Below are 24,917 nucleotides of genomic sequence, written 5' to 3'. Positions count from 1 at the left end.
CTTTACTGTGATTGGCCATTTCCAAAATTAAGTCCTAGCTGCTTGGGGCTTTGATAGCGAGTTTGTTGTGGGGGTCACCCCAGCTACAGCACCAGTAGGTCCTACGTGCTGAACACAGGTTTGGGGTTCCATTGGTCTCCCCTGAACTTGTCCGAGTGTACATATGGACCACCAGACCCGCGTTGGTGCAGAGACCTTTGGGAACTGGTCAAGTGGTACCCAAGACATCCATCACGCTGGGCATATGATGTGGCTCTGCTTCATCTTGGCCGGTGGATGTTTGGGTGACTTACATTTTTGGAATCATTAACTGGATTCCAAGCAGGTTATCCCCATTCCTCTAAGAGTCCCCGCTTCACACCAAAGACCTCCAAGATACCTGGGCCCAGGTTTACAAAGGGCTTGCAGTGCCCTTGAGTCACACAAGGCAACTTGAGCCCATGCATGCCTTCAAGCCACCCAAAGCCTCCTGCAGGTGCAGTCGCAGTCTCAAACCGTAAAAGGAGATTAAGGCTACCTTGCCCGCACTAGTTATGAAGTCCTAAAGGTTTTATAAAAATGAAGGTGCAGATGGTCTGGGACACAATTCCCTAGATCCCAATAATCGAGAGCCAAGAAACTTAGCTTTCTAATAAATTGCACAAGAGTGACCCCGCACCCTTCAAATAGTATTACAATGTTTGTACATTTACAACAGTGTTAACCATAGATTTCAATAATCCTCCTGAACGTTCTCCCAAGAAATTCAGAGTCAAGTTCTTCAAAAAAGAGTTCTTTATTCATAAATGATGATTGAGTCAATAGCCAACGCATTTCGTCCGTGACCGGACTTCTTCATGGCTTGTCAAGTTTCTTTTTTTTTTAAGATATAACTTCTTGTTATTCTTCACACATGAAAAATCAGGTGATTTAATAGAACGAAAACAGTCATGGTTCCATGATATTGATGGTTCCAATTTTAAAGGATCTTGGAGAGTAAAGGCCGCGAACAGTATCGGCATGTAGTAAGGCGTGTGGTCATCTGGTTATATCTTAAAAAAAGAAGAAACTTGACAAGCCCTGAAGAAGTCCGGTCTCGGACGAAACGCGTTGGCTATTGACTCAATCATCATTTATGAATAAAGAACTCTTTTTTGAAGAACTTGACTCTGAATTTCTTGGGTGAACGTCCAGGAGGATTATTGAAATCTATGGTTAACACTGTTGTAAATGTACAAACATTGTAATAATATTTGAAGGGTGCGGGGTCACTCTTGTGCAGTCGCAGTCTCACACTGTCTCTGTAGGAGACTGGCTCCTCTCTATACAGTGCATTAAAACGAAGAACACAGTGCAGAGAGTCCAGTGACTCCCTAACTGGTACACAGAAGCAAAAGAAGATAATACTAACGCTCTTCTTGTGGTAGTGTGGGTGAGCAGTTATGCTTATCAGAGGGAAGAGCCAAGCATTTGTTGTACTCACAGAGTCACTAAATGAGACACACTCAAGAATAAACCAGAGGCAAATTTATAAAAATAAAATCAATTTGTATGTAATTCTTAGGTCCAAGAACACAGTTTTAAGGTAAGTACTTTTGGAGTTACAATTTTCCAAAGTTTGGAAAATATATCAATTTAGTGAACAATTACGCACCATTAAAAACAATGGGGCAAAAGCAGGAAAATGTATATAAAATCAGGCAATGCTTTCAGGAAGTTCACATTCTAGTTTTAGGTTGATATCAGGAAAAGGTCCAAAGTTCCAGCAGAAGAAGTTGAAGAGCGTCCCGGTTTGGCCAGGAGCAGAGTGCTGAGGGTCCTGGAAGCTGGTGCGCAGAGACGAAGGGGGCCACTTAAAAACACACTGCGCAGGAGGACTTACAGGTAAGTCCAGTGGGTCTCCTTAGAGGGAGGAGGTTGCAAGGGCTCAGGGACCGGGAGCCAGTGAGGCCTGGTGCAGCGTACATACGTGAGCCGTGCGTCGTGCAACTGGAGGTCCTCATGGGCAGGAGCAGGCAGTTTGGAGAGGCGATCGCGGGAGAGCCGGGCCACTCAGGAAGTGGGGCTCAAGGGCCTTGGTGTCCCTTGATGGGTGCTTGCTTCTGGAGTTGTTGGAGTGTAGAGTGGACTCTTCCTCTCTGTGCTTGCCGTTGTTGGTCCAGTACCCCGGGTATGGGTACACCGCAGCTCCAGTAGGTCCTGGTGTATCCAAACTTGGGGAGAAGACAGATCTGACCCTCTGGAGCTATTGCACCTTTTCTTGCTTTGGTGCTGCGGCGAGATCGTCAGGGAGCAGCAAGTCGACAAACCGGACTTCATGGGTTTGGTGCCGGTGGTGCAGAGGGGAGCGATACCTTCACTCTAAGGGAGTTTATTGGTGATTTCTTGAAGGCTGGAGGAGCTCCGGGGTTCTTGGAGGCATCACAATCACAGGACGAGACAGCACAACACGATTGTCGAGTCTTTCATGCAGCATGCAGGGTCTGGCACCAATTTCTTCTGTAGGGGGGTGTTAGTCTTCAGGCAGCCGCTCCTCTTTGTCATTTTCTTTCTGTTGTCCATCGAACTTGATGTTCAGGTCTTGGGGTGCCACCTAAATACTAAATTTAGGGACGCTACAAAGGGAGACCGGTAGTAGCCAATAGACTACCTACTTTTAGGGTGTCTACACCCTCAGTTGGAAGGGGCGCTACCCTAGCCATGATAGGTTGTTTCTCCACCATCCCAAGATGGTGGAATTTCAGGAGAGGGTTCACCTCGCCTGCTCCACCCTAGGGGTGGTGTAGGCTAAGCGGGGACCCGCCTCCTAATCTAACTCATTTTCCAGCCTTTACTCCTGCCAAAAGTGGTGCAGGAAAGGGGGCTTGGCCTACCCCACTATCTGGAGGTTCCTGGGTTGGATTTCAAAGGCGGCATCACCTTTGAAGCTCTCCATCCAGGAAGGCCGTCCTGTCCTGGAGGAGGTGTGACGCACCTCCGCCCAGAACAGACCTTGCTCCTGGCCTCTGAGAGTGCTGGCTCTTACCCTGTTGGACTTGGGCCTTGTGGCAGGTTCACCCCTGAACTTTTTTGCCTTGAAGTGTAGTGATTTCTGGTCTTTGCGCACTTTGACACTGTGGCGCAGTGTAAAGTGCGTGCTCTCCCTGAGTGCGTGTGTGAGATTGGCCTGCCCACCCATAGGAATGCATGGGGAATGTCTGTGTCCCTGGTAGTTCCTGGTGCGTGAGGTGTGCATGGTCAAGTTTGGTATGTGTGAACTCGGGGGAGTGAATGCTGCGAGATGGTGTATGCAGCATGTATGTGTCTAGTAGGGAAGCGCCATTTCTAGACATGGCTGTGTGTGTGCAGTGAGGGTGCTGGAGTGTGATTGGCTGGAGCTGGCTGGCATGCCAGGCTCCAGCAAGTCTGGATGGGTCTGCCCGGTGGTGAGTGTGAGATTAGCATGAGTGATGTGTGGGAGGAGTGTACCTGTGTCCTGGATGGGCTGGGTTTTCCCCACACAATGCTGGCTCCGCCCCCCTGTGGTGTGACTGATGACCCTAGCCTCCCCAGTGAATGAAATGGGTGGTTGGGCCATCAAGAGTGCTCCAGAACCAGCTGCGACTGGTTTTCCCCCACCCTGCACCTTGAAACAAAGGGTTGCTCTGTATAAAAGAGGGGCTGTGACCCCATGAAAATGTTCTTGTTTGCTGCTTGAATCTGCCAGGGGCGTGCTGCTGCTTGGGCTCAGGGATGGCTTGCCTCCCTGAGCCCTGCCCAGCCCCTGGCTTGCTGATGGACCCCTGAAGGACTTGCTGTTGCCCTAGCGCCTGGGAGCGCCCTCCATTGACCCCTGATGCATGAGAGCGGTATTCTGTGTGCCTAGCGCTGGGGGAGCGCTTTATTTGCCTTTTAGCGCTTGGAAGCGCTTGATGTCCTGCTAGCGCTTAGGAGCGCTTTATGGCCGCAGCCGGTGCCCACCTGGTATTGTCCGCCCCGAGCGAGTGCCCACCTCGCTTATTTTTTATCAATTTGCCCTCTGGCAGGTGCCTACCCTGCCAGGGACCTTGCCGCGATATTTGTAATTATCACGAGGGAGCCCACTCCGTGGATATTGAGTCCCAGCCTGCCTGCCTGAAACGAGCCGCCGCGCTGCCCGCGGCGACCCGGAAGTGCTTTGGGTGTTGTTGCTGGGGTGCGTGCGCAAATACTTAACCTACATCGCCTCCAAGTTTAGCCTTGCTGCTCGCGCCACGTTACCTAGAGGGTGAGTAGGGGTTATCTTGGCGTGTAACTCCCTTGCCCTGACTTGGGTGTGGTGGTCTCTGACTGACTTTGGCGAAAGCCCTGGCCAGCCGGGGATCCCATTTCCAACATTGGCGGCAAGCGGTGGGATAAGGATTTGTGTTTGCGTTGTACCTTAGTAGCAGCTGGCTGCACCACAAAACTCTGCATTTTAGATAAAAACATTTTGGGGATTATTGTATGGAGTTTGCTGAAAATGTCATTTCTGTGGAAATGTGTTTCTTGTGCACTTTGAGTTAGGTGTCCCTAGCTCGGGAGGGTAGATCATCCCCCTAAGTGCAGTGTGTTTTCTGGATTCACCAGAAGGGTGGAATCCAGTGGTGGCAGCATAAGTGTGTCCAGTGCATGTGTCCCCCGTCCCTGCCCTGGAGTAATGGTACCTGTGTCAAGTGTGGTCAGGTTGAGAAGTCAGGGGTGGTAGAAACTGCCTTACCAGTCTGGGGAGGGGTGTGTGGATGAATGGTGTGTGGCACTGGACGTGTGTGTGAGTTCTCTGGATGGGGAGCTTGCTGAATGCTAGTTTTGTTCAGATACCTAAGTCCTGTGTGTTGAACTTTTCCCAAGAACGTCTGCAGATAGTGGAGCCTGCTTTTTGATTTCTGTGGTCTGTTGAGAGACAGAATTTTGGAGTTGGTAATGTTCTGGGAGGAGAGAGGCATAGGGGATGGAGTGATTCCAAAAGGAGTGTCTGAGGTGTCTTCCAGCCCAGCGTGGTGGAAGAGGTTCAGTGTAGCCCAGCTAGGTCTCGGTGTAGGGGCTCACGTCCTGTCTCAAGAGGAGAAGGAGTGGGTGGGACTGCATGTCTCCAGGTGCCCGAAACCCAGTCTCAGGGCCTGGATTGTTCTTGAAGGGAACATCAGGTCGGGGGCCTAGGCTGTACCAATAGGTCATTTGAGGAGGATCTTCCAGAGAGTCTGGAGAACGTGGAACCTCTGTAACCAGGGTTCCAGTAGTTCTGGTGTCTGGCAGTACCGCTCCAGTTGGGAGGGTGCAGAAGTCCAGATGGAGGGGTGCGAGGGGGATAGGTTCCCCAGTGGAAAAGCCAGTGGGTCAGGGGCCAGCCAGAAGGGTTGTGTCGCCAGTGAGTGACCATGGTGGTGCCACTTCTGTCCTGAGTGTCAGGCAGACTTGTACACGACACATTAGTTATGTGTCACCCTCAAGGAAGTCCTGGTGCGCCAGGCATCTGACCAAAGGGTACGTCCCTCGGTTGGGGAGCCAGTAGCCGGTGTTTCCGGATCTGGACGTAAGGACAACTGTATGTAGTGTCCTGAAGTTACAAGAGGGAACTCCTGCCTGATGAGAAGGAACCGGGTAAGCTGTATGGGGTATTGACCTGCAGTGGTTGCCTTGCTGCTGAAGGAGGAGAGAAAGTCTTAGATTTTTGTTTTCAACTTGTAGAAGTCCTGGTGCGCCAGGCATCTAACCAAAGGGTAGCGTCCCTAGGTTGGGGAGCCAGGGTCAGGTGTTGCCTGTCCTGGACGGCAGGGTGACTGTAGCCAGTGTCCTGGCCGGTTTGTCTTCTAGGGGTACCCCTGTGAACACAGGTGGGGCTCATCTTAAGTGAAGAGACCCTGTGTTTCCCAGAAGGGGTGGTACAGGCCTAGCGGGGATCTTTAGGGTTCTTGGCTGAGTGTTGTGGTACTACCCTGAGAGCAGGTGGGGCCTACCTTAAGTGGAGGGACCCTGTTCTACAGTGGGAGGGTGCAGAACTCTGGAAGGGGGTCAGAGGGAGTCTGACCCCGGTGCATCCGGTGAATTTGGATCCCAGGTGGGAGATTTGTGTTCTGGAGGGTGCTTCAGAAGTAGAGGTAGGGTGGGGCATTCTTGCCCGTGACCTCTGGTCAGCCTGAGGGTTCGGACCCTAGGTTGAAGGGTCAGTGGTAGTTTGGAACTACACTGAGAGGGAGTGGAGAATGGCTATGTAGGCCAGGGGTTACTACCCCCCACTCTGTGGATTGGCAAGGACCAGTGGTATCTAGGTGGCCTAGGGCCCGGTCCTAGCCGTGGACAACTAAGGAGTACCAGTGGGGTAGCCTAGTTGGGCCTGTTTTTTTAAGGATGTGCTTGTCTTATGGATTAACTTGGCGTAGAACCGGAGGGTGTCCCTGCAGTGCGGGCCCGCGTCCGTGTTCTATCGCCCCAAGCAGGGAAGTCCATCACGGTGGTGATTGGTCTCCCCTGCGTTTTGGCTGGAAGGGGGTTGTGTTGGACTTGGGCCTTGTGGCAGGTTCACCCCTGAACTTTTTTGCCTTGAAGTGTAGTGATTTCTGGTCTTTGCGCACTTTGACACTGTGGCGCAGTGTAAAGTGCGTGCTCTCCCTGAGTGCGTGTGTGAGATTGGCCTGCCCTCCCATAGGAATGCATGGGGAATGTCTGTGTCCCTGGTAGTTCCTGGTGCGTGAGGTGTGCATGGTCAAGTTTGGTATGTGTGAACTCGGGGGAGTGAATGCTGCGAGATGGTGTATGCAGCATGTATGTGTCTAGTAGGGAAGCGCCATTTCTAGACATGGCTGTGTGTGTGCAGTGAGGGTGCTGGAGTGTGATTGGCTGGAGCTGGCTGGCATGCCAGGCTCCAGCAAGTCTGGATGGGTCTGCCCGGTGGTGAGTGTGAGATTAGCATGAGTGATGTGTGGGAGGAGTGTACCTGTGTCCTGGATGGGCTGGGTTTTCCCCACACAATGCTGGCTCCGCCCCCCTGTGGTGTGACTGATGACCCTAGCCTCCCCAGTGAATGAAATGGGTGGTTGGGCCATCAAGAGTGCTCCAGAACCAGCTGCGACTGGTTTTCCCCCACCCTGCACCTTGAAACAAAGGGTTGTTCTGTATAAAAGAGGGGCTGTGACCCCATGAAAATGTTCTTGTTTGCTGCTTGAATCTGCCAGGGGCGTGCTGCTGCTTGGGCTCAGGGATGGCTTGCCTCCCTGAGCCCTGCCCAGCCCCTGGCTTGCTGATGGACCCCTGAAGGACTTGCTGTTGCCCTAGCGCCTGGGAGCGCCCTCCATTGACCCCTGATGCATGAGAGCGGTATTCTGTGTGCCTAGCGCTGGGGGAGCGCTTTATTTGCCTTTTAGCGCTTGGAAGCGCTTGATGTCCTGCTAGCGCTTAGGAGCGCTTTATGTCCGCAGCCGGTGCCCACCTGGTATTGTCCGCCCCGAGCGAGTGCCCACCTCGCTTATTTTTTATCAATTTGCCCTCTGGCAGGTGCCTACCCTGCCAGGGACCTTGCCGCGATATTTGTAATTATCACGAGGGAGCCCACTCCGCGGATATTGAGTCCCAGCCTGCCTGCCTGAAACGAGCCGCCGCGCTGCCCGCGGCGACCCGGAAGTGCTTTGGGTGTTGTTGCTGGGGTGCGTGCGCAAATACTTAACTTACATCGCCTCCAAGTTTAGCCTTGCTGCTCGCGCCACGTTACCTAGAGGGTGAGTAGGGGTTATCTTGGCGTGTAACTCCCTTGCCCTGACTTGGGTGTGGTGGTCTCTGACTGACTTTGGCGAAAGCCCTGGCCAGCCGGGGATCCCATTTCCAACATACCCCATGGGCTCAGAAACATGTCTGTGGTGGCAGGCTAGTGAAAACAAACCTGGAAGTAAACCAGTGCTTGGTGGGTTTTCAGGGGACCCTCTAAAGTGGTCTCTTGTGTGAATGTATCAATAAATCCACCACTGGCATCAGTGAGGATTTATTAATAGAAGGGGGCAGATTTACAAGCCCCTTGCGCCTCTTTTACGCCGCCGTTGCGTCACTTTTGTGACGCAGCGGCGGCGCAAAAGATGCGCCATGGTGCGGGGCATTTACAATGTGCCGCATCTAGGAGATGCGTCACGTTGTAAAGAAGGAGGCGTTCCTTCGCAGGGGTGCGTTCCGGTGCAGGAACGTCTCTTAAAGTGGCTGAGAGTCACTTTGGGGCCCATGCTGCGTCAAAACCCTGCGCCTGATTGAAGCAGGCATAAGGATTGACGCAGCATTTGAAGGATAGGGTACCCTAGAGCCTTGCTGGAGCTGCGTCGCGCTTGCAACGCAACTCCAGCAATGCGCCACTTTTACGGCACAGATGCGTCACGCATCTGTGCCGTTTTTGCCTCATGGTGCGCCGCATTGTAAATGCAGCGCATCCATTGTGGCGCAGGCATGGTGCACAATAAGTGGCACATCCCTGCTGATATGCAGGGATGCGCCAGTTATTGTAAATATGCCCCGTGATGTTTAGTACCAAATACCTTAGAAATCAGTGATGCCCTCATGGAGCTAGGAAACTCATGTTGACAGGGAGCCCATGTACACTTAATGGCTTCCCTGTGCACTTACAAGAGCCAAGAATGGACTGGACATTGTAGGGGCATATCTGCTCGTGCAGATCCAGAAACGCTCCTTACACAGGCGCAGTTGCGGTCTCACGCTGCCGCTCCAGGTGGTGCATGCTTCTCCTTCACAAGTGTAGTCGCGGTCTCACACAACCTCACTTCAAAAGTGCAGTTGCGATCTCACACCGCCTCCCTCCACAGGCACAGTACACTCCCTGCAGTCTGGCGTGGAACAACTAATGCAGAAGGGAAGCTTGTGCAAAGCTGGAGAACAAATGGTGGGAACAACGATAAGGAAGAACCTCCACTAACAACCCCCAGGAAGGGTGAGAAGAGCAGGATTACCTGGTCGCCTCTGTGGCCTGAGGGGCAGTGCCAGCCCAGAGCCATGCAGTGGTCTGTAGGGGCTGGAAGGGAGACCTACTCTCCCTTCGACAGGGTTTACTCGCCTTTTACCACAGACCTCTGCGAGGACCTTCTCAGTCACAGACCACGCCTCCTAACAACATCTATTCTAGTGCTACCTCTTTTTGAAGGCCAAGGGAAGATGGAAACAGCCAGGGTTCTGGCAGCTTCTGAAAACTGCGAGCAGTTTGCACTCTCTCAACGAGTGCGGCAAATCGTTCCAAAGCTCAGGCACAAGAAGCACGAATGCTGGGCCACCCTGGAAATCAATCAATCAATCAAGGCATTTGTATAGCGCGCTACTCACCCGGAAGGGTCTCAAGGCGCTGGGCGAGGGGGGCCGTCACTGCTCGAAGAGCCAGGTCTTGAGTTGCTTCCTGAGGAGAGATGGTCCAGGGTCAGCCGGAGGTGGATGGGGAGGGAGTTCCATGTCTTGGCCGCCAGGTAGGAGAAGGATCTTCCTCCGGCGGTGGCTCGTCGGATGCGTGGTACGGAGGCGAGGGCGTGGTTGGTCGACCGTAGCTGGCGGGTGGGCGTGTAGAAGGTCAGGCGGTCGTTGAGGTACTTGGGGCCCAGGTCGTGGAGGGCCTTGTGTGTGTGGGTGAGTAGCCTGAACGTGATCCTCTTGCTGACGGGGAGCCAGTGCAGGTCTCTCAGGTGGCCGGAGATGTGGCTGTGTCGGGGGATGTCCAGGATGAGTCGGGCGGAGGCGACTGATCCTGGGAACCATTGCCAGATCCTAATAGCTGGATCGAAGTGTACAATTCGGACAGTACTCAGACACCAGCGGTCTCAATCACACAGGCCCTGTGCTGGCAAGGCACCTGTGCATGTTGCAAAGGGGCTTGACGTGGACTCGGCGCCCAAGCGCTGGCCAGTCTAAGGCGTCCAGCAGGCTGGCTGAGGAAGTGGAACTGGGAGGATGAAGAAGTAGGCGGACAGACACATTTCGGACCGTTTGCAGCCTTTTTAACAAAGCTATTTCCACACCCAAATATAATGTTACCATAGTCCAGTCTGGAAACTACCAGAGCCTGGAACACAGTAAGTGAAGCAGACACTGGAATACATGACAAAATCCTCCTCAGCCATTTAGGGACACCTAAGCAGGCAGCCGCCACCTTGATTATCTGTTAATGCGTAGTCAGTTTATTATCTAGCCACAGTGTAAAACAGCCTTTACTCTGAAGTTTTCACTTCGTAGTACATTTTCCACACATTTTTTAGATCCTAAAGACTGTTGGCACGCAAGTCTTTACATCGCAAGACAAAACCACGCGTTTGAGGATAATTAAAAAAGGGTGATTGGGGTGGTCTCCCCCCCACAAAAAATATAACATGTTCAATTACTAAAAAATGTGTAAACGACAAATGGATTGGAATTACAAAATGTATTGAGTTAATGTATACATTTGCAACAGTAGGTGGCAGTGTTATACTAGAATTTTCCAGAGGCAGTATGCGTGGTAGTGGAATGCTGGGGAAGATGTTTGTAATGTGAATGAATGTAAGTGCTTGGTGGCGGAATGCGTTGTGAAATGTGCGATGTAAAGACTTGCTTGGTGAAGGAAGGCGTGGTAATGTCATACAACCGCCACATTCCCAGACTTTTAAATCTCTGAGCTGGAGAAGGGGTTATAATAACCTTGAATTTGTAAAGCGCACAGCTACCTCCGGAGAGGTCTCTAGGCGCTGGGGGCCGTCGGGAAGATTAAGCGAGCTATTGCCCAGAGTCACATGGTGCTGGGCTAACCTGCCGCCGGAGCCGGGGATCGAACCCTGATCCCCAGATCCCAGAGTCAGTCGCCCTGGCCACTGCGCCACACCTCTTTCACTTTTGGGTTGAGCCCATGTTTGCCAGACAAAGATGTGGACCCCAGGGGTGGGGAGGACTGCCCTCGAGCAGAACCTCTGTCTCGTCCCCGTGAGTTTCAGTGAAATGATGTCATCCGTGCTGAAACCTGGGCAGGACAGGTGTTGAGCACATCTGCATTGTGCTCACCCTCAGTGGATAAGGATGCCCCAATCTGGGTGTCATCGGTGTGTGAAAAAAGTGTACGCCCAGGGGATCCCACAATCTCGGCAGAGACCTCACATATACATTGAAGAGCAGCGGGCTGGCACTCCGAGGCTCGGGGGGGAGGTGTGGACCTGTACTGGTGGGAATGCACCTGAAAGGTGCGGCGAGACAGGAAGGTCTCAGCCACAACAAGGCGGTGCACTGTCTACCCATTCCTTCCAGCCTGCAGCGCAGTGGAGTGATTCACTGTATCGAATGCGGCACTGAGGTCTAAAAGAATGAGTGCGCAGTACTCCCTGCGTCCATCGGCCAGGGAGATATTCAGCGCGGGATACGCAGCTGTGCTATGCACATTGCATCCTGCACACTCTCAAAGTGGCTGCATAGCTGCACACTGTCACCTCAAGCACAGCTACACACTAGGTGTATGGTGCCCCAGGGGAAAGTACGTGGAGAAAGAAGCACCAACTGAGGATCTGCAAGGGCTTCTAGGAGCATTTACACAACTATTGCCCGCCAGTTCACAAACACAATCAATTGCAAAACAGTGTCCTAGGCAAGGCTTTAAGTGGGCCGGGTCTCACTGGTGCTGAGCACCGTCAGTTTTTTTAAAGGGGGCCTCAAAACGGGTCTCTATCGGGCTCTGTTTTGTGCCCTGGCACAGGTGGACTGCAGTGACAGCAGGCACATCCATGTGCGCTGCTCACACTGCTCACTTCTCACATCCATGTGCGCGTGCTCACACTGCTCACTTCTCACTAGTGGAGAGGTTACGGCATGACGTCATGCCAGGTGAGCGTTGTAGTGGAAGGGAAATCCTTTAAAGAGTCATTTTTTCAATGGATTTTCCTTCTCTTTTTGAAACTCAGGAGCAGCAACATTGTCGTGGTGTCACCAGGGCTTTAAGGCGAAGCTTTTTCAATATTATATACAAGCAATAGTGGCTACCTCTTTATCTTATGCAACTAACAACCATTGACAAAGCCAATAGTCCTGACTTGTTATCTGGAGTGGATTGGGATTAAAAATCGGCCCCGGCACACTAAAAAAAAGTGGCCCACATTTGCATAATGCCTTTCTGCAAAACACTGCTTTGGTGACATTTTATAACAAGCATTTACAATGCAATGGTCTCGGCATCATTAAAGGTAGAACTATTGGCATTGCTCATGACTTTTCTTTTTTTTTCTTTAAATCATAAATAAATGGCATTGTCATTTACATTGCCAATAAACAGCACTCTGCACTAAACAGCACACACCACTCTGCACCTGCACTCACTGCTCTGCACCTGCACTCACTGCTCTGCACTCACTACTCACTACTATGCACTCACTACTCTGCACTCACTACTCTGCACTCACTACTCTGCACTCACTACTCACTACTCTGCAGTCACTACTCTGCACTCACTACTCACTACTCACTACTCTGCACTCACTACTCACTACTCTGCACTCACTACTCACTACTCTGCACTCACTACTCTGCACTCACTACTCACTACTCTGCACTCACTACTCACTACTCTGCACTCACTACTCACTACTCTGCACTCACTACTCTGCACTCACTACTCACTACTCACTACGCTGCACTCACTACTCACTACTCTGCACTCACTCCTCACTACTCACTACTCTGCACTCACTACTCACTACTCTGCACTCACTACTCACTACTCTGCACTCACTACTCACTGCTCACTACTCTGCACTCACTACTCACTACTCTGCACTCACTACTCACTACTCACTACTGTGCACTCACTACTCACTACTCTGCACTCACTACTCACTACTCTGCACTCACTACTCTGCACTCACTACTCACTACTCACTACGCTGCACTCACTACTCACTACTCTGCACTCACTCCTCACTACTCACTACTCTGCACTCACTACTCACTACTCTGCACTCACTACTCACTACTCTGCACTCACTACTCACTGCTCACTACTCTGCACTCACTACTCACTACTCTGCACTCACTGCTCACTACTCACTACTCTGCACTCACTACTCACTACTCTGCACTCACTACTCACTACTCTGCACTCACTACTCACTACTCTGCACTCACTACTCTGCACTCACTACTCACTACTCTGCACTCACTACTCTGCACTCACTACTCTGCACTCACTACTCTGCACTCACTACTCACTACTCTGCACTCTGCACTCACTACTCTGCACTCTGCACTCACTACTCTGCACTCACTACTCTGCACTCACTACTCTCTGCACTCACTACTCTGCACTCACTACTCTCTGCACTCACTACTCTGCACTCACACTCTGCACTCACACTCTGCACTCAGCACACAGGTTGGCACATGGGCAGTCTTTTTCTATGTCTATGATACCCAGGTTCCGCACTGTTGGCGCCGCCGATATCATGGAATCTTCCACCACACTTTCTAAAACTCTATAGTCCGAAGCATAAAAGGGACAGGACCAAATGAAGGGTAGACATTTGCTTAAAATAATCTTATTGTATTTATGAGAAGCAAAAGCGAGACTGTGAAATGTGCTGAATATCAGTTTGTTATGAAACAACAGAGTGGAGTTAGAGAACCAAGAAATAGTCATTTAAAATCCGGGTTAGAAGGAGTAGTAATCACAAGCTGAGCATCAACGGGCGCGAAACAGCGTGGTGGGCGCGCACGAGACGCAGCGTGGGCGTGCACATCAGCTGAAGATCGCCGGAGAAGACACCGAGTCTGCCTGCTGCCGCGACTGACCCGCTGCGGAGGGAAAGAGCCCGGTGAGTGGGGGTAGAGGGGGGCGGCAGAGAGGGAGTGGGCAGAGAGGGAAGGTGTGTGTGTGTGTGTGCGTGTGTCTGTCTGTCTGTCTATGTGTGCCTGCCTGCCTGCCTGTGTGTGTGCGCGTCCACAGACCCTGGTAGGCTCGTGCACCGCTCTGTCCTCCCTTGAGAGCGAACTCGTCTGCAATAGGGCTCAATGCCGAGCCCTAAAAAAGGGGGTGGGGTGTTTAAAAATATGCACTGATTAGTCCACACTGGTGAAACACACCTGAAAACAAGTGAGGCCACTTTTGCCCAGGCCCCCTGCCCCCGCTCAATATGCATATATTAATGGGCCGGCCCAGCGAGAGAAAGGGAGAGACGCCTCTACCGTTGATAAAAGGGAGGTAGTGGACGCCCACCTGCCTGCAGAAAGGCCACCTAGGCACCCACTGAGACGCTGGCGGCATCAAACAATGCAGAAACCGCCCAAATCGCCCCCCCAGGCTGCTAAAAAAAAGCAGCCCACAGGTGGAATTCGGATACCGGCCCCTCGGGTATTGCCCGAGTGCCCCCGTTACCAATCCGACACTGCTTGTTATAGGTATGATGTTACTTGTTGTATCATATATCTGGATGCACTGACAGAAACAGCAAAATACAAGTCGGCAGCTGTAGGAAGGTGGAATCTTACTGCATGGTTATCCCCACTTTTTACCTGGTGTTTTGCTGGTTTTCGACTTAGTTGGACTGGGATCCTGCTATTCAGGGCACTGACCTCTAAGGTCTAAGGTCAGGTCACAGAGCATCACTTGGATCTTCCCTAGTAGACTGTCGGCCCTAAAAAGCTGCAGGAATATATATGATGCGCACTCAGTAGGCGCTACAGACTTACCGTCCGCGGTCAGACACTGCTGCATCCAGGACTTTCCAAAGACTTGGTCCACCCTCTCTCCGTGCCGCACGACCAGCAGGCGCCTCCTGACCGACACCGAAGGGGTTAACTGGAAGAAGAGATCAAAGATCAGAAAAACCCAGCTGAAGATGTGAGAAGGCGCTACATCGATGCAATGACATCACACAGTGGCCACATTCAGGAGGCGCCTCATCGATGCAATGACACCACACGGGGCCACATTCAGGAGGCGCTACATTGATGCAATGACATCACACAGGGGCCACATTCAGGAGGCGCTACATCGATGCAATGACACCACACGGGGCCACATTCAGGAGGTGCTACATCGATGCAATGACACCACAGCGGCCACATTCAGGAGGCGCTACATCGATGCAATGACACCACACGGGGCCACATTCAGGAGGTGCTACATCGATGCAATGACACCACAGCGGCCACATTCAGGAGGCGCTACATCGATACAATGACACCACAGCGGCCACATTCAGGAGGCGCTACATCGATGCAATGACACCACACGGGGCCACATTCAGGAGGCGCTACATCGATGCAATGACACCACACGGGGCCACATTCAGGAGGCGCTACATCGATGCAATGACACCACACGGGGCCACATTCAGGAGGCGCCTCATCGATGCAATGACACCACACGGGGCCACATTCAGGAGGCGCTACATCGATGCAATGACACCACACGGGCCACATTCAGGAGGCGCTACATTCATGCAATGACATCACACAGGGGCCACATTCAGGAGGCGCTACATCGATGCAATGACACCACACGGGGCCAAATTCAGGAGGCGCTACATCGATGCAATGACACCACAGAGGCCACATTCAGGAGGCGCTACAGCGATGCATTGACACCACAGGGGGGCAACATTCAGGAGGCGCTACATCGATGCAATGACACCACACAGGGGCCACATTCAGGAGGCGCTACATCGATGCAATGACACCACAGGGGCCACATTCAGGAGGCGCTACATCGATGCAATGACACCACAGGGGCCACATTCAGGAGGCGCTACAGCGATGCATTGACACCACAGGGGGGCAACATTCAGGAGGCGCTACATCGATGCAATGACACCACAGCGGCCACATTCAGGAGGCGCTACATCGATGCAATGACACCACAGGGGCCACATTCAGGAGGCGCTACATCGATGCAATGACACCACACGGGGCCAAATTCAGGAGGTGCTACATCGATGCAATGACACCACAGAGGCCACATTCAGGAGGCGCTACAGCGATGCAATGACACCACAGGGGCCACATTCAGGAGGCGCTACATCAAGGCAATGACACCAGAGGGGCCACATTCAGGAGGCGCTACATCGATGCAATGACACCGCACAGTGGCCACATTCAGGAGACGCTACATCGATGCAATGACACCACAGAGGCCACATTCATGAGGCGCTACATCGATGCAATGACACCACAGGGGGGCAACATTCAGGAGGCGCTACATCGATGCAATGACACCACAGGGGCCACATTCAGGAGGCGCTACATCGATGCAATGACACCACAGAGGCCACATTCAGGAGGCGCTACAGCGATGCATTGACACCACAGGGGGGCCACATTCAGGAGGCGCTACATCGATGCAATGACACCACACAGGGGCCACATTCAGGAGGCGCTACATCGATGCAATGACACCACAGAGGCCACATTCAGGAGGCGCTACAGCGATGCATTGACACCGCAGGGGGGCAACATTCAGGAGGCGCTACATCGATGCAATGACACCACACAGGGGCCACATTCAGGAGGCGCTACATCGATGCAATGACACCACACGGGGCCAAATTCAGGAGGTGCTACATCGATGCAATGACACCACAGAGGCCACATTCAGGAGGCGCTACAGCGATGCATTGACACCACAGGGGGGCAACATTCAGGAGGCGCTACATCGATGCAATGACACCACACAGGGGCCACATTCAGGAGGCGCTACATCGATGCAATGACACCACAGGGGCCACATTCAGGAGGCGCTACATCGATGCAATGACACCAGAGGGGCCACATTCAGGAGGCGCTACATCGATGCAATGACACCACACAGTGGCCACATTCAGGAGGCGCTACATCGATGCAATGACACCACACGGGCACATTTGAGGAGGCGCTACATCGATGCAATGACACCACATGGGAGCCACATTCAGGAGGCGCTACATCGATGCAATGACATCACACAGGGGCCACATTCAGGAGGCGCTACATCGAAGCAATTACACCACATGGGAACCACATTCAGGAGGCGCTACATCGATGCAATGACCTCACACAGTGGCCACATTCAGGAGGCGCTACATCGATGCAATGACACCACAGGGGCCACATTCAGGAGGCGCTACATCGATGCAATGACACCAGAGGGGCCACATTCAGGAGGCGCTACATCGATGCAATGACACCACAGGGGCCACATTCAGGAGGCGCTACATCGATGCAATGACACTATGCAGGAGCCACATTCAGGAGGCGCTACATCGATGCAATGACATCACACAGTGGCCACATTCAGGAGGCGCTACATCGATGCAATGACACCACACGGGGAGCCACATTCAGGAGGCGCTACATCGATGCATTGACACCACACGGGGAGCCACATTCAGGAGGCGCTACATCAAGGCAATGACACCACATGGGAGCCACATTCAGGAGGCGCTACATCGATGCAATGACGCCACAGGGGCCACATTCGAGGAGGTGCTATATTAATAGAATTACCCCTCGTGGTGCAGGTGAAATCATGCAATGCACTGTCCACGTGTTCTGTGATAAAGTAGCGCTGCACCTCATCGTGGGAGACAAGGAACATAGGAGGAGAGGGAAACATGGCGGCCCCCATTTCCCAGCCCTAAAACGGTACCATTGAAAAAATGTTTCCCACACAGCTCTGCAGTGTTGCAAAAAACAGACAGGAAGGGTATGTGTCACTGGCTGTGAGGAAGAGGCTTTGCAAAAGAAGGGGGTATCACACCGCCAGGGGCATTTTGGGGGAGATGGGTTGATTGGACAGCTGGCGGGGGGATAGGGTGGTGGCTGGGGGGCTGGAGGAGGTAGGGTTGGAGGATGATGAAAGAGCGAAGTATGGGGTAAGTTTGTGTGATGGGGGAACTAGGAGAACCTCATATCTCTCATTCAGTACACTCGACTTTTGTCATTTTGGTGTCATTGTAATCATACACATATTTTCTATTTTAATAAATTGGTGTTTGATTTTTATTGTGTGTTGTGCCTTAATTATTCACTGAATTGGTGTTTTTAAATGCTTTACATGCCTGTTTCCAAGTCCAGCCTGCCTGTTCACAGCCAAGCTACCAAGGGTTGAGCAAGGATTAATTTATTGAGACTTGCCTGGGCCTCATTTGTGATTGTGGTGTTATTGCTAAGTGTCGGTACCCACCTGTGCCACCTAATTACCCACCCTCCAACAGCTGGTATCACACGTTCTTTGCCCAGAGTGGAAATTTGAAGATGAATCCCAGGGATTTGGCGATCCCCGATAGCGAAGGTAGGGCTCGATCCAGGATTGCACAGGGAGTTTGGAGTATTTTAGGGAGATTAAAAGAAATTCCGTTTTGAGGGGTTGAGTTCTAGGTGGGATCCGACATCTATCCAAGGACATTTCCAGGGTGTTGGAAAGCAAGGAGATGTCATTCGTAAGATATCTAAATTTAAGAATAGGAAGGCTATCACCTCAATATTGACGATACACCATACCAGATCCCCGGAGGATATCCCCACATGGTTCCAATTACAGATTAAACAGAGTCGTGAACAGGACACAGGCCGGTCTTGATGCAAACTGGCCATGCTAGAAATGATTTTGGCAATTTTACCTGCTTGGGTTCAGTTAGACAGATACAGGGTGAATCAGTATACTCTGGTGTTGATTCACAGAACTAATTTATGACAAAATCCTGAACTAACTACTTTTGTTATTCGCAGAAGGCATTAAGTAGTAGTAAAGTTAGGATTTTGGGTAAAGTTTGACTTAAGACAAACTTAAGACAGACTTAAGACAGACTTAAGACAAACTTGAGCCAAAATCCTAACTAAAGTTTGTCTTAAGTCTGTCTTAAGTTTGTCTTAAGTTTGTCTTAAGTCTGTCTTAAGTTTGTCTTAAGTCTGTCTTAAGTTTGTCTTAAGTCTGTCTTAAGTCTGTCTTAAGTCTGTCTTAAGTCTGTCTTAAGTTTGTCTTAAGTCTGTCTTAAGTTTGTCTTAAGTTTGTCTTAAGTCTGTCTTAAGTCTGTCCTATGTCTGTCTTAAGTCGAACTTAAGACAAAATCCTAACTTTACAACTACTAAATGCCTTCTGTGAATAACAAATGTAGTAAGTTTAGGATTTTGCCTTAAGTTAGTTCTGTGAATCGGGCCCCATGTTTCTTCAATATCAAATCAATTTCTCAGGATGTTGATCGGGGAAGTATGCCGGGCCCTAGGGAAGGCGCTGAAAGCTCTAGGAAAACAGGTTGAAAAGGGTTTCCTGTGTTCAGGAAATGGTGTGTGTTGTCAACAACATTAGAAGAGTAGACTCGGTGCTGCAGCCCCGTCTGAACCCAGATTGAAAGTTGTCCAGGAAATTGATGGGAAGTTAAAATAAATCTGGGAGAATAAACAGCTTTCTGTCACCGTTCCTAGGAAAAATACACCTGAAACAGGGCAGACTTTGTTGAGTTATTACCGAGAGGTTTACAGATTACAGTCAGGCCTTTTGGTAAATTCTACAACTGCTGTGATGAGGCTAAGCTGGAATAATGTCTACTGGTTATTGATAGCCAAAGTTTTATATTTCACCTGTGAACTCAGGAAATGTTGCTCTTTTCCATGAACCAGCATGTACCAGACTCTGACATTTGGTGTGCACAGTGGAGAGAGCAACAGCACCATATCTTAGTAGATGTGGTGTGGTTGTACTCGCCCCCTTCCACGCAACAAAGCACAGCGAATGACTACCAGCATGGAAGATATGAAACTCTACACTTTGGAGTCCTCAATGTCTTGTGTAACATTTCCTGTACATTGATTTACACACTTGTATGGTTCATTGTCATTACATATTTGTGTGTGTGATGTAAATATGACGCATCGTTGGTGTCGCAAGGAGGGCGCAATGAAAAGTGACGCATCACTGTTTTCACACAGCGATGCGTCACTTTTCATAAATGAGGCCCTATATTGGGATGAGTAGCACTATAAAGATAATGAAGGTGAGAAAGTGGCAAAGGAGAGATGAGGGGCTTTGTTGGGGGTGGTGGTGAGGGATGCGGTGGTAGAGAGGTTACTAGGGTGTGGAGGCAGCGAGGGGGGCCACCAATGCTGAAGCCGGCCCTGATCTCAATGGGTTGATTTACCACAGAGAACCAAAATGCACAGGGTCCTTGGCACATTCGCGTGCCACCGCACACTGCAGAAGCCTTACCTGGAGGTCCAGGGATTTACTGACGCTGTTTATGTACAAGGTCCTTTCTGGTTTCTTGGGTCTTGCAGTGGTGTCCCTTGGAAGGCTGGGGGACAAGCCCTGGGCGGGGGTGAAGGCATAGGTCCTGCAGAGAGAGCGAGAGGAGAGGGTGGGAGCTGGTGAGAAAGTAAGCATCGAAAAGAGGGGAGCGAAAGGGATAAAAGCTCAGAGATAGTCAGGCAAAACTTCAAAAGTCAACACATTGAAAGACAGACTATATACTCCTGAATACTGAAAGGATATTATGCAAATAGAAAATCTTGTTGCGTAATACTGTGGGAGAGCGGGGAGCTCTGAAAAGCTAGCTCATAGAAGCAGATGTGCCTGAGTTAGGCCCATGTAGCAATGCTGCACAGTTTCTTACATTGCCCTCTTTCTGCACAATAACATTTTACAAGAACCTTTTGCACACATTTGCATGTGTGACAATGTTGGATTAGTTTCTCTGAAATTGCTTTGCTTACACATCTCACGCAACATTATCACGCTGCCTCGAACACCGAGTACAAAACTTTTTTACAATGTCGTTCTATCTTCATCCATAGGGCGACAGGGCTATCTGCAAACTCATAACAATGCTAATTTTATATACATTGCAAGGATGCTTTTTATCTATATCTATACTACTATTATAAAGCGAGAACTGGGAACCTTTGAGGCGGGTAAACTCCAGAAGTACACCACCAATCACAACACCCAATACAGCGTTGGAAAGGGGAGGTCCAGGCGATGGACATAGGCTATACATTTGTACAACATATACATTACGAAGGGCAAACCACATTCCGGAGAAAGTAGTTCCTTGTGGGCGTTGTTCTCAATGTGGGCGGTAACATTGGCAGAGGGGCATGTCCCATTCACTCAGTTTCAAGCACTCAAGCACACGCAAGCACACACACAACACAGCAACCAACAGATTCTGCAACCACACAACAACACAGCAACTTCAGCACACCGTTTTACGCTTCAGGAGCATTACGGAGCGTAGTGGATAAACATTGTGACATAAACATCATTTTTGAAATATGTACGAATTCGCCAAATTCGGAATGTGCAATGGGCTTAGTACTCACTGACTCCGCAGGGTTCCGAGCCAACATAAACAAAAGGGCGCGGCTTCGGGACACTCTTGGCCGCGCCTTCCACCAAACAACCTTGCACAACCATCCAATCGCGGCACCGCGCCTTCCAGCAAACAACCAATGGCGCCACACACATTACACAATTAACCAATCACGCAAGCAATCACGCAAGTACCACATTCATTGTAAAGAAAATTACGAAAAACCTTCAGCCATTGGTCCAACACGCACGTGATCTAGGAGCATTATTGCTGTCGGGGCCACTAACGGCTGAGCAATACACATTGTCACAGGCCACGGAAAAAATTGCACGGCGATTTCCACAAGCCATTGAGGCATCATGTACGCTCTACAAACGCGAAATCCGTAGTCGCGCACTGTTGTTGGAAGGGGATACACAGGGGGCGGCCAGGGACATAATAACGGAGAAATCACAAATTTGCACACACATTTCCACGAGCCTCTTTCCCAATCTACAACGAGGCATCATCTACGACCTTTAAAGGTGGGGGTCGGGGAAGCCTGATTGCTCCCGGACAAGGTCTGGACTTGCTGCTAGTTATAAATAAATAAGCATTAGCTAGAGCAGACACTTCTGCTGACATCGAGAGGTCCCTGCATGCTGAAACTTCACCAAGCAGCTGCCTAACATCTCCGTGAGGGGTGTCCAGTTCATGACAAAGACGGGCTCGTACCTTCTATCTCGCCACGTAATGGGGTTGGAGCTTCCCATTGGGGATTCTTGGCTATATCTACAGTCACACACACGCCCTAGATGCACGTAGGGGAGGGATTGCATAATAGAAGTATCCCTAATTGCAACCTTGTTTATATGCCTGCATATATACACTGTCCTTAGCACCACGGTTGAACTACGCCTACTATTTACTCTCTTCGTGCTTGCAATCACTTTCATAGGCTTCTGTCTCCTGATTATCGCCGCACATGCATTCTATACCAGAATAACGTTGGTTCAATAAATATATTGAAAACGACCCACTGTGCATTCTCTGTATATTTCTCTGAGCACGAGAGCGCACGAGTGCCTGAGCGAAAGGGTTCTAGCTCTGTTACCAGATCCCGAGGGGTCAGGGCTGTCATGCTCAGTGGTTGCCAGAAACCATTCGCTCCCTGGTAGGGTTAGGGGGGCTTATGGTGGCACTGTGAGCTAGCTGGGCTCTAGGCCACCGTACACTATGGGGGTGCATGGAACCAGTCTAGGCCCCTCACCCAAGGTTTATGTTGTCCACAAACGCGCAGATCCTACTGATCAGAGGGAACTACATGACAGTGGAGCTGAATGAGGAAGAGGACAGACAGGGTGGGTTTTCTAGAGCACCACCGAGGGCTTCATGTGCTACGACTGGAGAGGTGTGGTGCAGCGGCCAGGGCAGCTGACTTCGGAGCACAGGGTTCACGGTTCGATCGCTGGCGGCAGCTCAGCTCAGCCCCATGTGACTGTGGGCAGTAGCTCACTTAATGTCCACGACGGCCCCCAGCGCCTTGAGACCCGTAATGGTGAGTAGTTAGTGCTTTACAAATAGGGATTTATTTACGATTGGCATCGGGGGCATGGCAGAACCACACGGGGCGTGAGAGGAAAGGGGGCACAGCAAGCCTCGTGGATAAGGCTGTGGTGGAAGGTGGCAAACACTTTCATTTTTGGTGTTTTGCTTTACAGTAGCAGGTCTTGGGGCACTGGGATACTTTAGCTTAGATATGATGTCAAAGATCTTATACTGAGAAAGGAAAGTGAAGAGGAAACAAACAAAGAGAGAGGAGGAATGGGGAGAAAGTAGAAACAGAGAGGAGTGAAGAGTAAATGTGTGCTGAGTAGTAGAGAGGATGGAAGGAGCTTAGATGAAGAAAGAAGTCACTCGCTGGAGCAGAACTTTTGCTGCTTTTTCTGCACTTTTCACTTGAAAGTAAAAATCTTTAGTTGTGGCCTCAACCATAGGTGCGACTAGTCCCCCCTCCCCCTCCACCCTCACTGACGTTCGTTGCAATCCACAAAACCTCAGTGTTTGACCAACATTATTACACTCCACAGTTTGTGGGATGTCGACCACCGTCCCACATCCAAACCTGCACAGCTGCTCAGGAGGTGGTAAAGTCCACAGGGCCACCAGGTCATAGTGAAGGACACCCCCTGCTGATGAAAGCCTGCCAGGCCCGTCGTGGGCGGTACAGTGGACCGAGGCAGGGAAACTGCATCTACTCCGCTCCCCACAGTGGTAGAAACCTCCCTGCTCATAGGAGTCATTGATTTGTTACTGTTCATGAAAAGAAAACTTTATGGGACTTTTATTCCCTTAAAACCAAAAAAGCTCATACCCGCTCTGCTTGTGCAATAAAGATGGTGCCCTGGATTCGTCGCCCGCTGGAGGTCTCTATGTACGGTGGTCGACCTTCTGCTTGGATGGCAGAGGGGACGGCTTCCACCAACCTACCAACCTAAGGCTGGTTGACTTGCTGCCAATCTTTCAACTACTCACCAATATATTTGGGGTTATGTTGACTTCTTCTCATTGGCCGAAGGAAGGGGGGATATGACTTTGGCTTTAGAAACTGAGGTTCGAGGTTGGAACTTTCTCTCAGGAGTCTACAGAGTGAGAATGTTACTTTGACACTATAGGGTTAGTTCTGACTTCTTTTTAGGAGTTGAAGGAAGAGGAGACATTACCTTGGCATTAGATTCGAGTTTAGTTCGGACTTTCTCTCAGGAGTCAAAGGCGATGACACTTTGACACTAGATCGGGGTGCGTATCGCCTTCCTCAGCCGTTGACGGTAGGGAGAGGGTGTTACTCTGACAATAAAACTGAGGTTAGTTTGGACTTTCTCTCAAGAGTGTGAGGCAGAGCAGATGTCCCTTTAACATCTGATCTGAGGTTAGCTATGGCTTGCCCTGAGGAGTGCAATGTGCAGAAGATGTTACCTGGACACTGGATCCGGGTTTGTATTTGACTTTTTCTCTGCAGTCTAAGGGGGGAGGAAGTTAACTACGTGGTTTGTTTTGACTTCCTCTCTGGAGCCTCAGGTGGAGAGGACGTCAGCCTGTCGCTAGATCTGAGGTTAACTTTCCTCTCAGGAGTCCTAGGCCGGGAGGATGTTACTTTACATTAGAGCCAGGGTTATTTTTGACTTCCTCTCAGGAGCCTGAAGTGGAGGAGTTGTCAGTCTGTCACTTGGGGGCATATGTATGAAAAATCTGCTTTGCGAGTCCTTAATAGTGATTTTTACGAAATCGTTATTAAGAACTCGCACAAGGGCATGTATGTGCGCCACATGGCACTTTGAAAAATGCAAAAAGGTGCATTTTTCAAAGAAATCGCAAATTACCACCAACTTGAAGTTGGTGGTAATTTGTGATTTCCAAAGGTAAAATCGCACACCTTGGGGGCTTCCAGAATTGCATTAAATTTGCGATTCTTTAAATGCATTCATGGAATAGGGAATCACAAACTTTGTGATTCCCTATTGTACGAGGGCACTTTGGGATGATATCTCCCAAAAGGCTTTTTCACGTTCGCAAATGGGCCGACTCTGGGAAAAGGCTTCATACATATGTCCCTAGATCCTGAGTTACTTTTGTCTTCCTTTCAGTAGCTGAAGGTTGGAGGTACGCCCAGAGGCCTTAGTGAGGGACATTTTGAGTTTTCTCAGG

General features: G+C 50.6%; 1 protein-coding gene across 1 annotated transcript in view; it reads right to left on the bottom strand.

Annotated features, from left to right (window-relative positions):
• Positions 1–24,917, bottom strand: part of UBASH3A (ubiquitin associated and SH3 domain containing A) — a 188,143-nt gene that overhangs the window by 62,664 nt on the left and 100,562 nt on the right. The window contains exons 7-8 of the mRNA XM_078658361.1: positions 20,132–20,255; positions 14,641–14,749 (exon numbers count right to left, since the gene is read on the bottom strand). Coding sequence (XP_078514487.1) covers positions 14,641–14,749; positions 20,132–20,255 — 233 coding nt within the window. The remainder of the gene's footprint in view (positions 1–14,640; positions 14,750–20,131; positions 20,256–24,917) is intronic.

The sequence above is a fragment of the Lissotriton helveticus genome, chromosome 8 (genome assembly GCF_964261635.1).
Source record: "Lissotriton helveticus chromosome 8, aLisHel1.1, whole genome shotgun sequence".
NCBI lineage: Eukaryota > Metazoa > Chordata > Amphibia > Caudata > Salamandridae > Lissotriton > Lissotriton helveticus.
The sequence above is the reverse complement of the archived record's forward strand: the minus strand, read 5'-3'. Positions and strand labels throughout refer to the sequence as shown.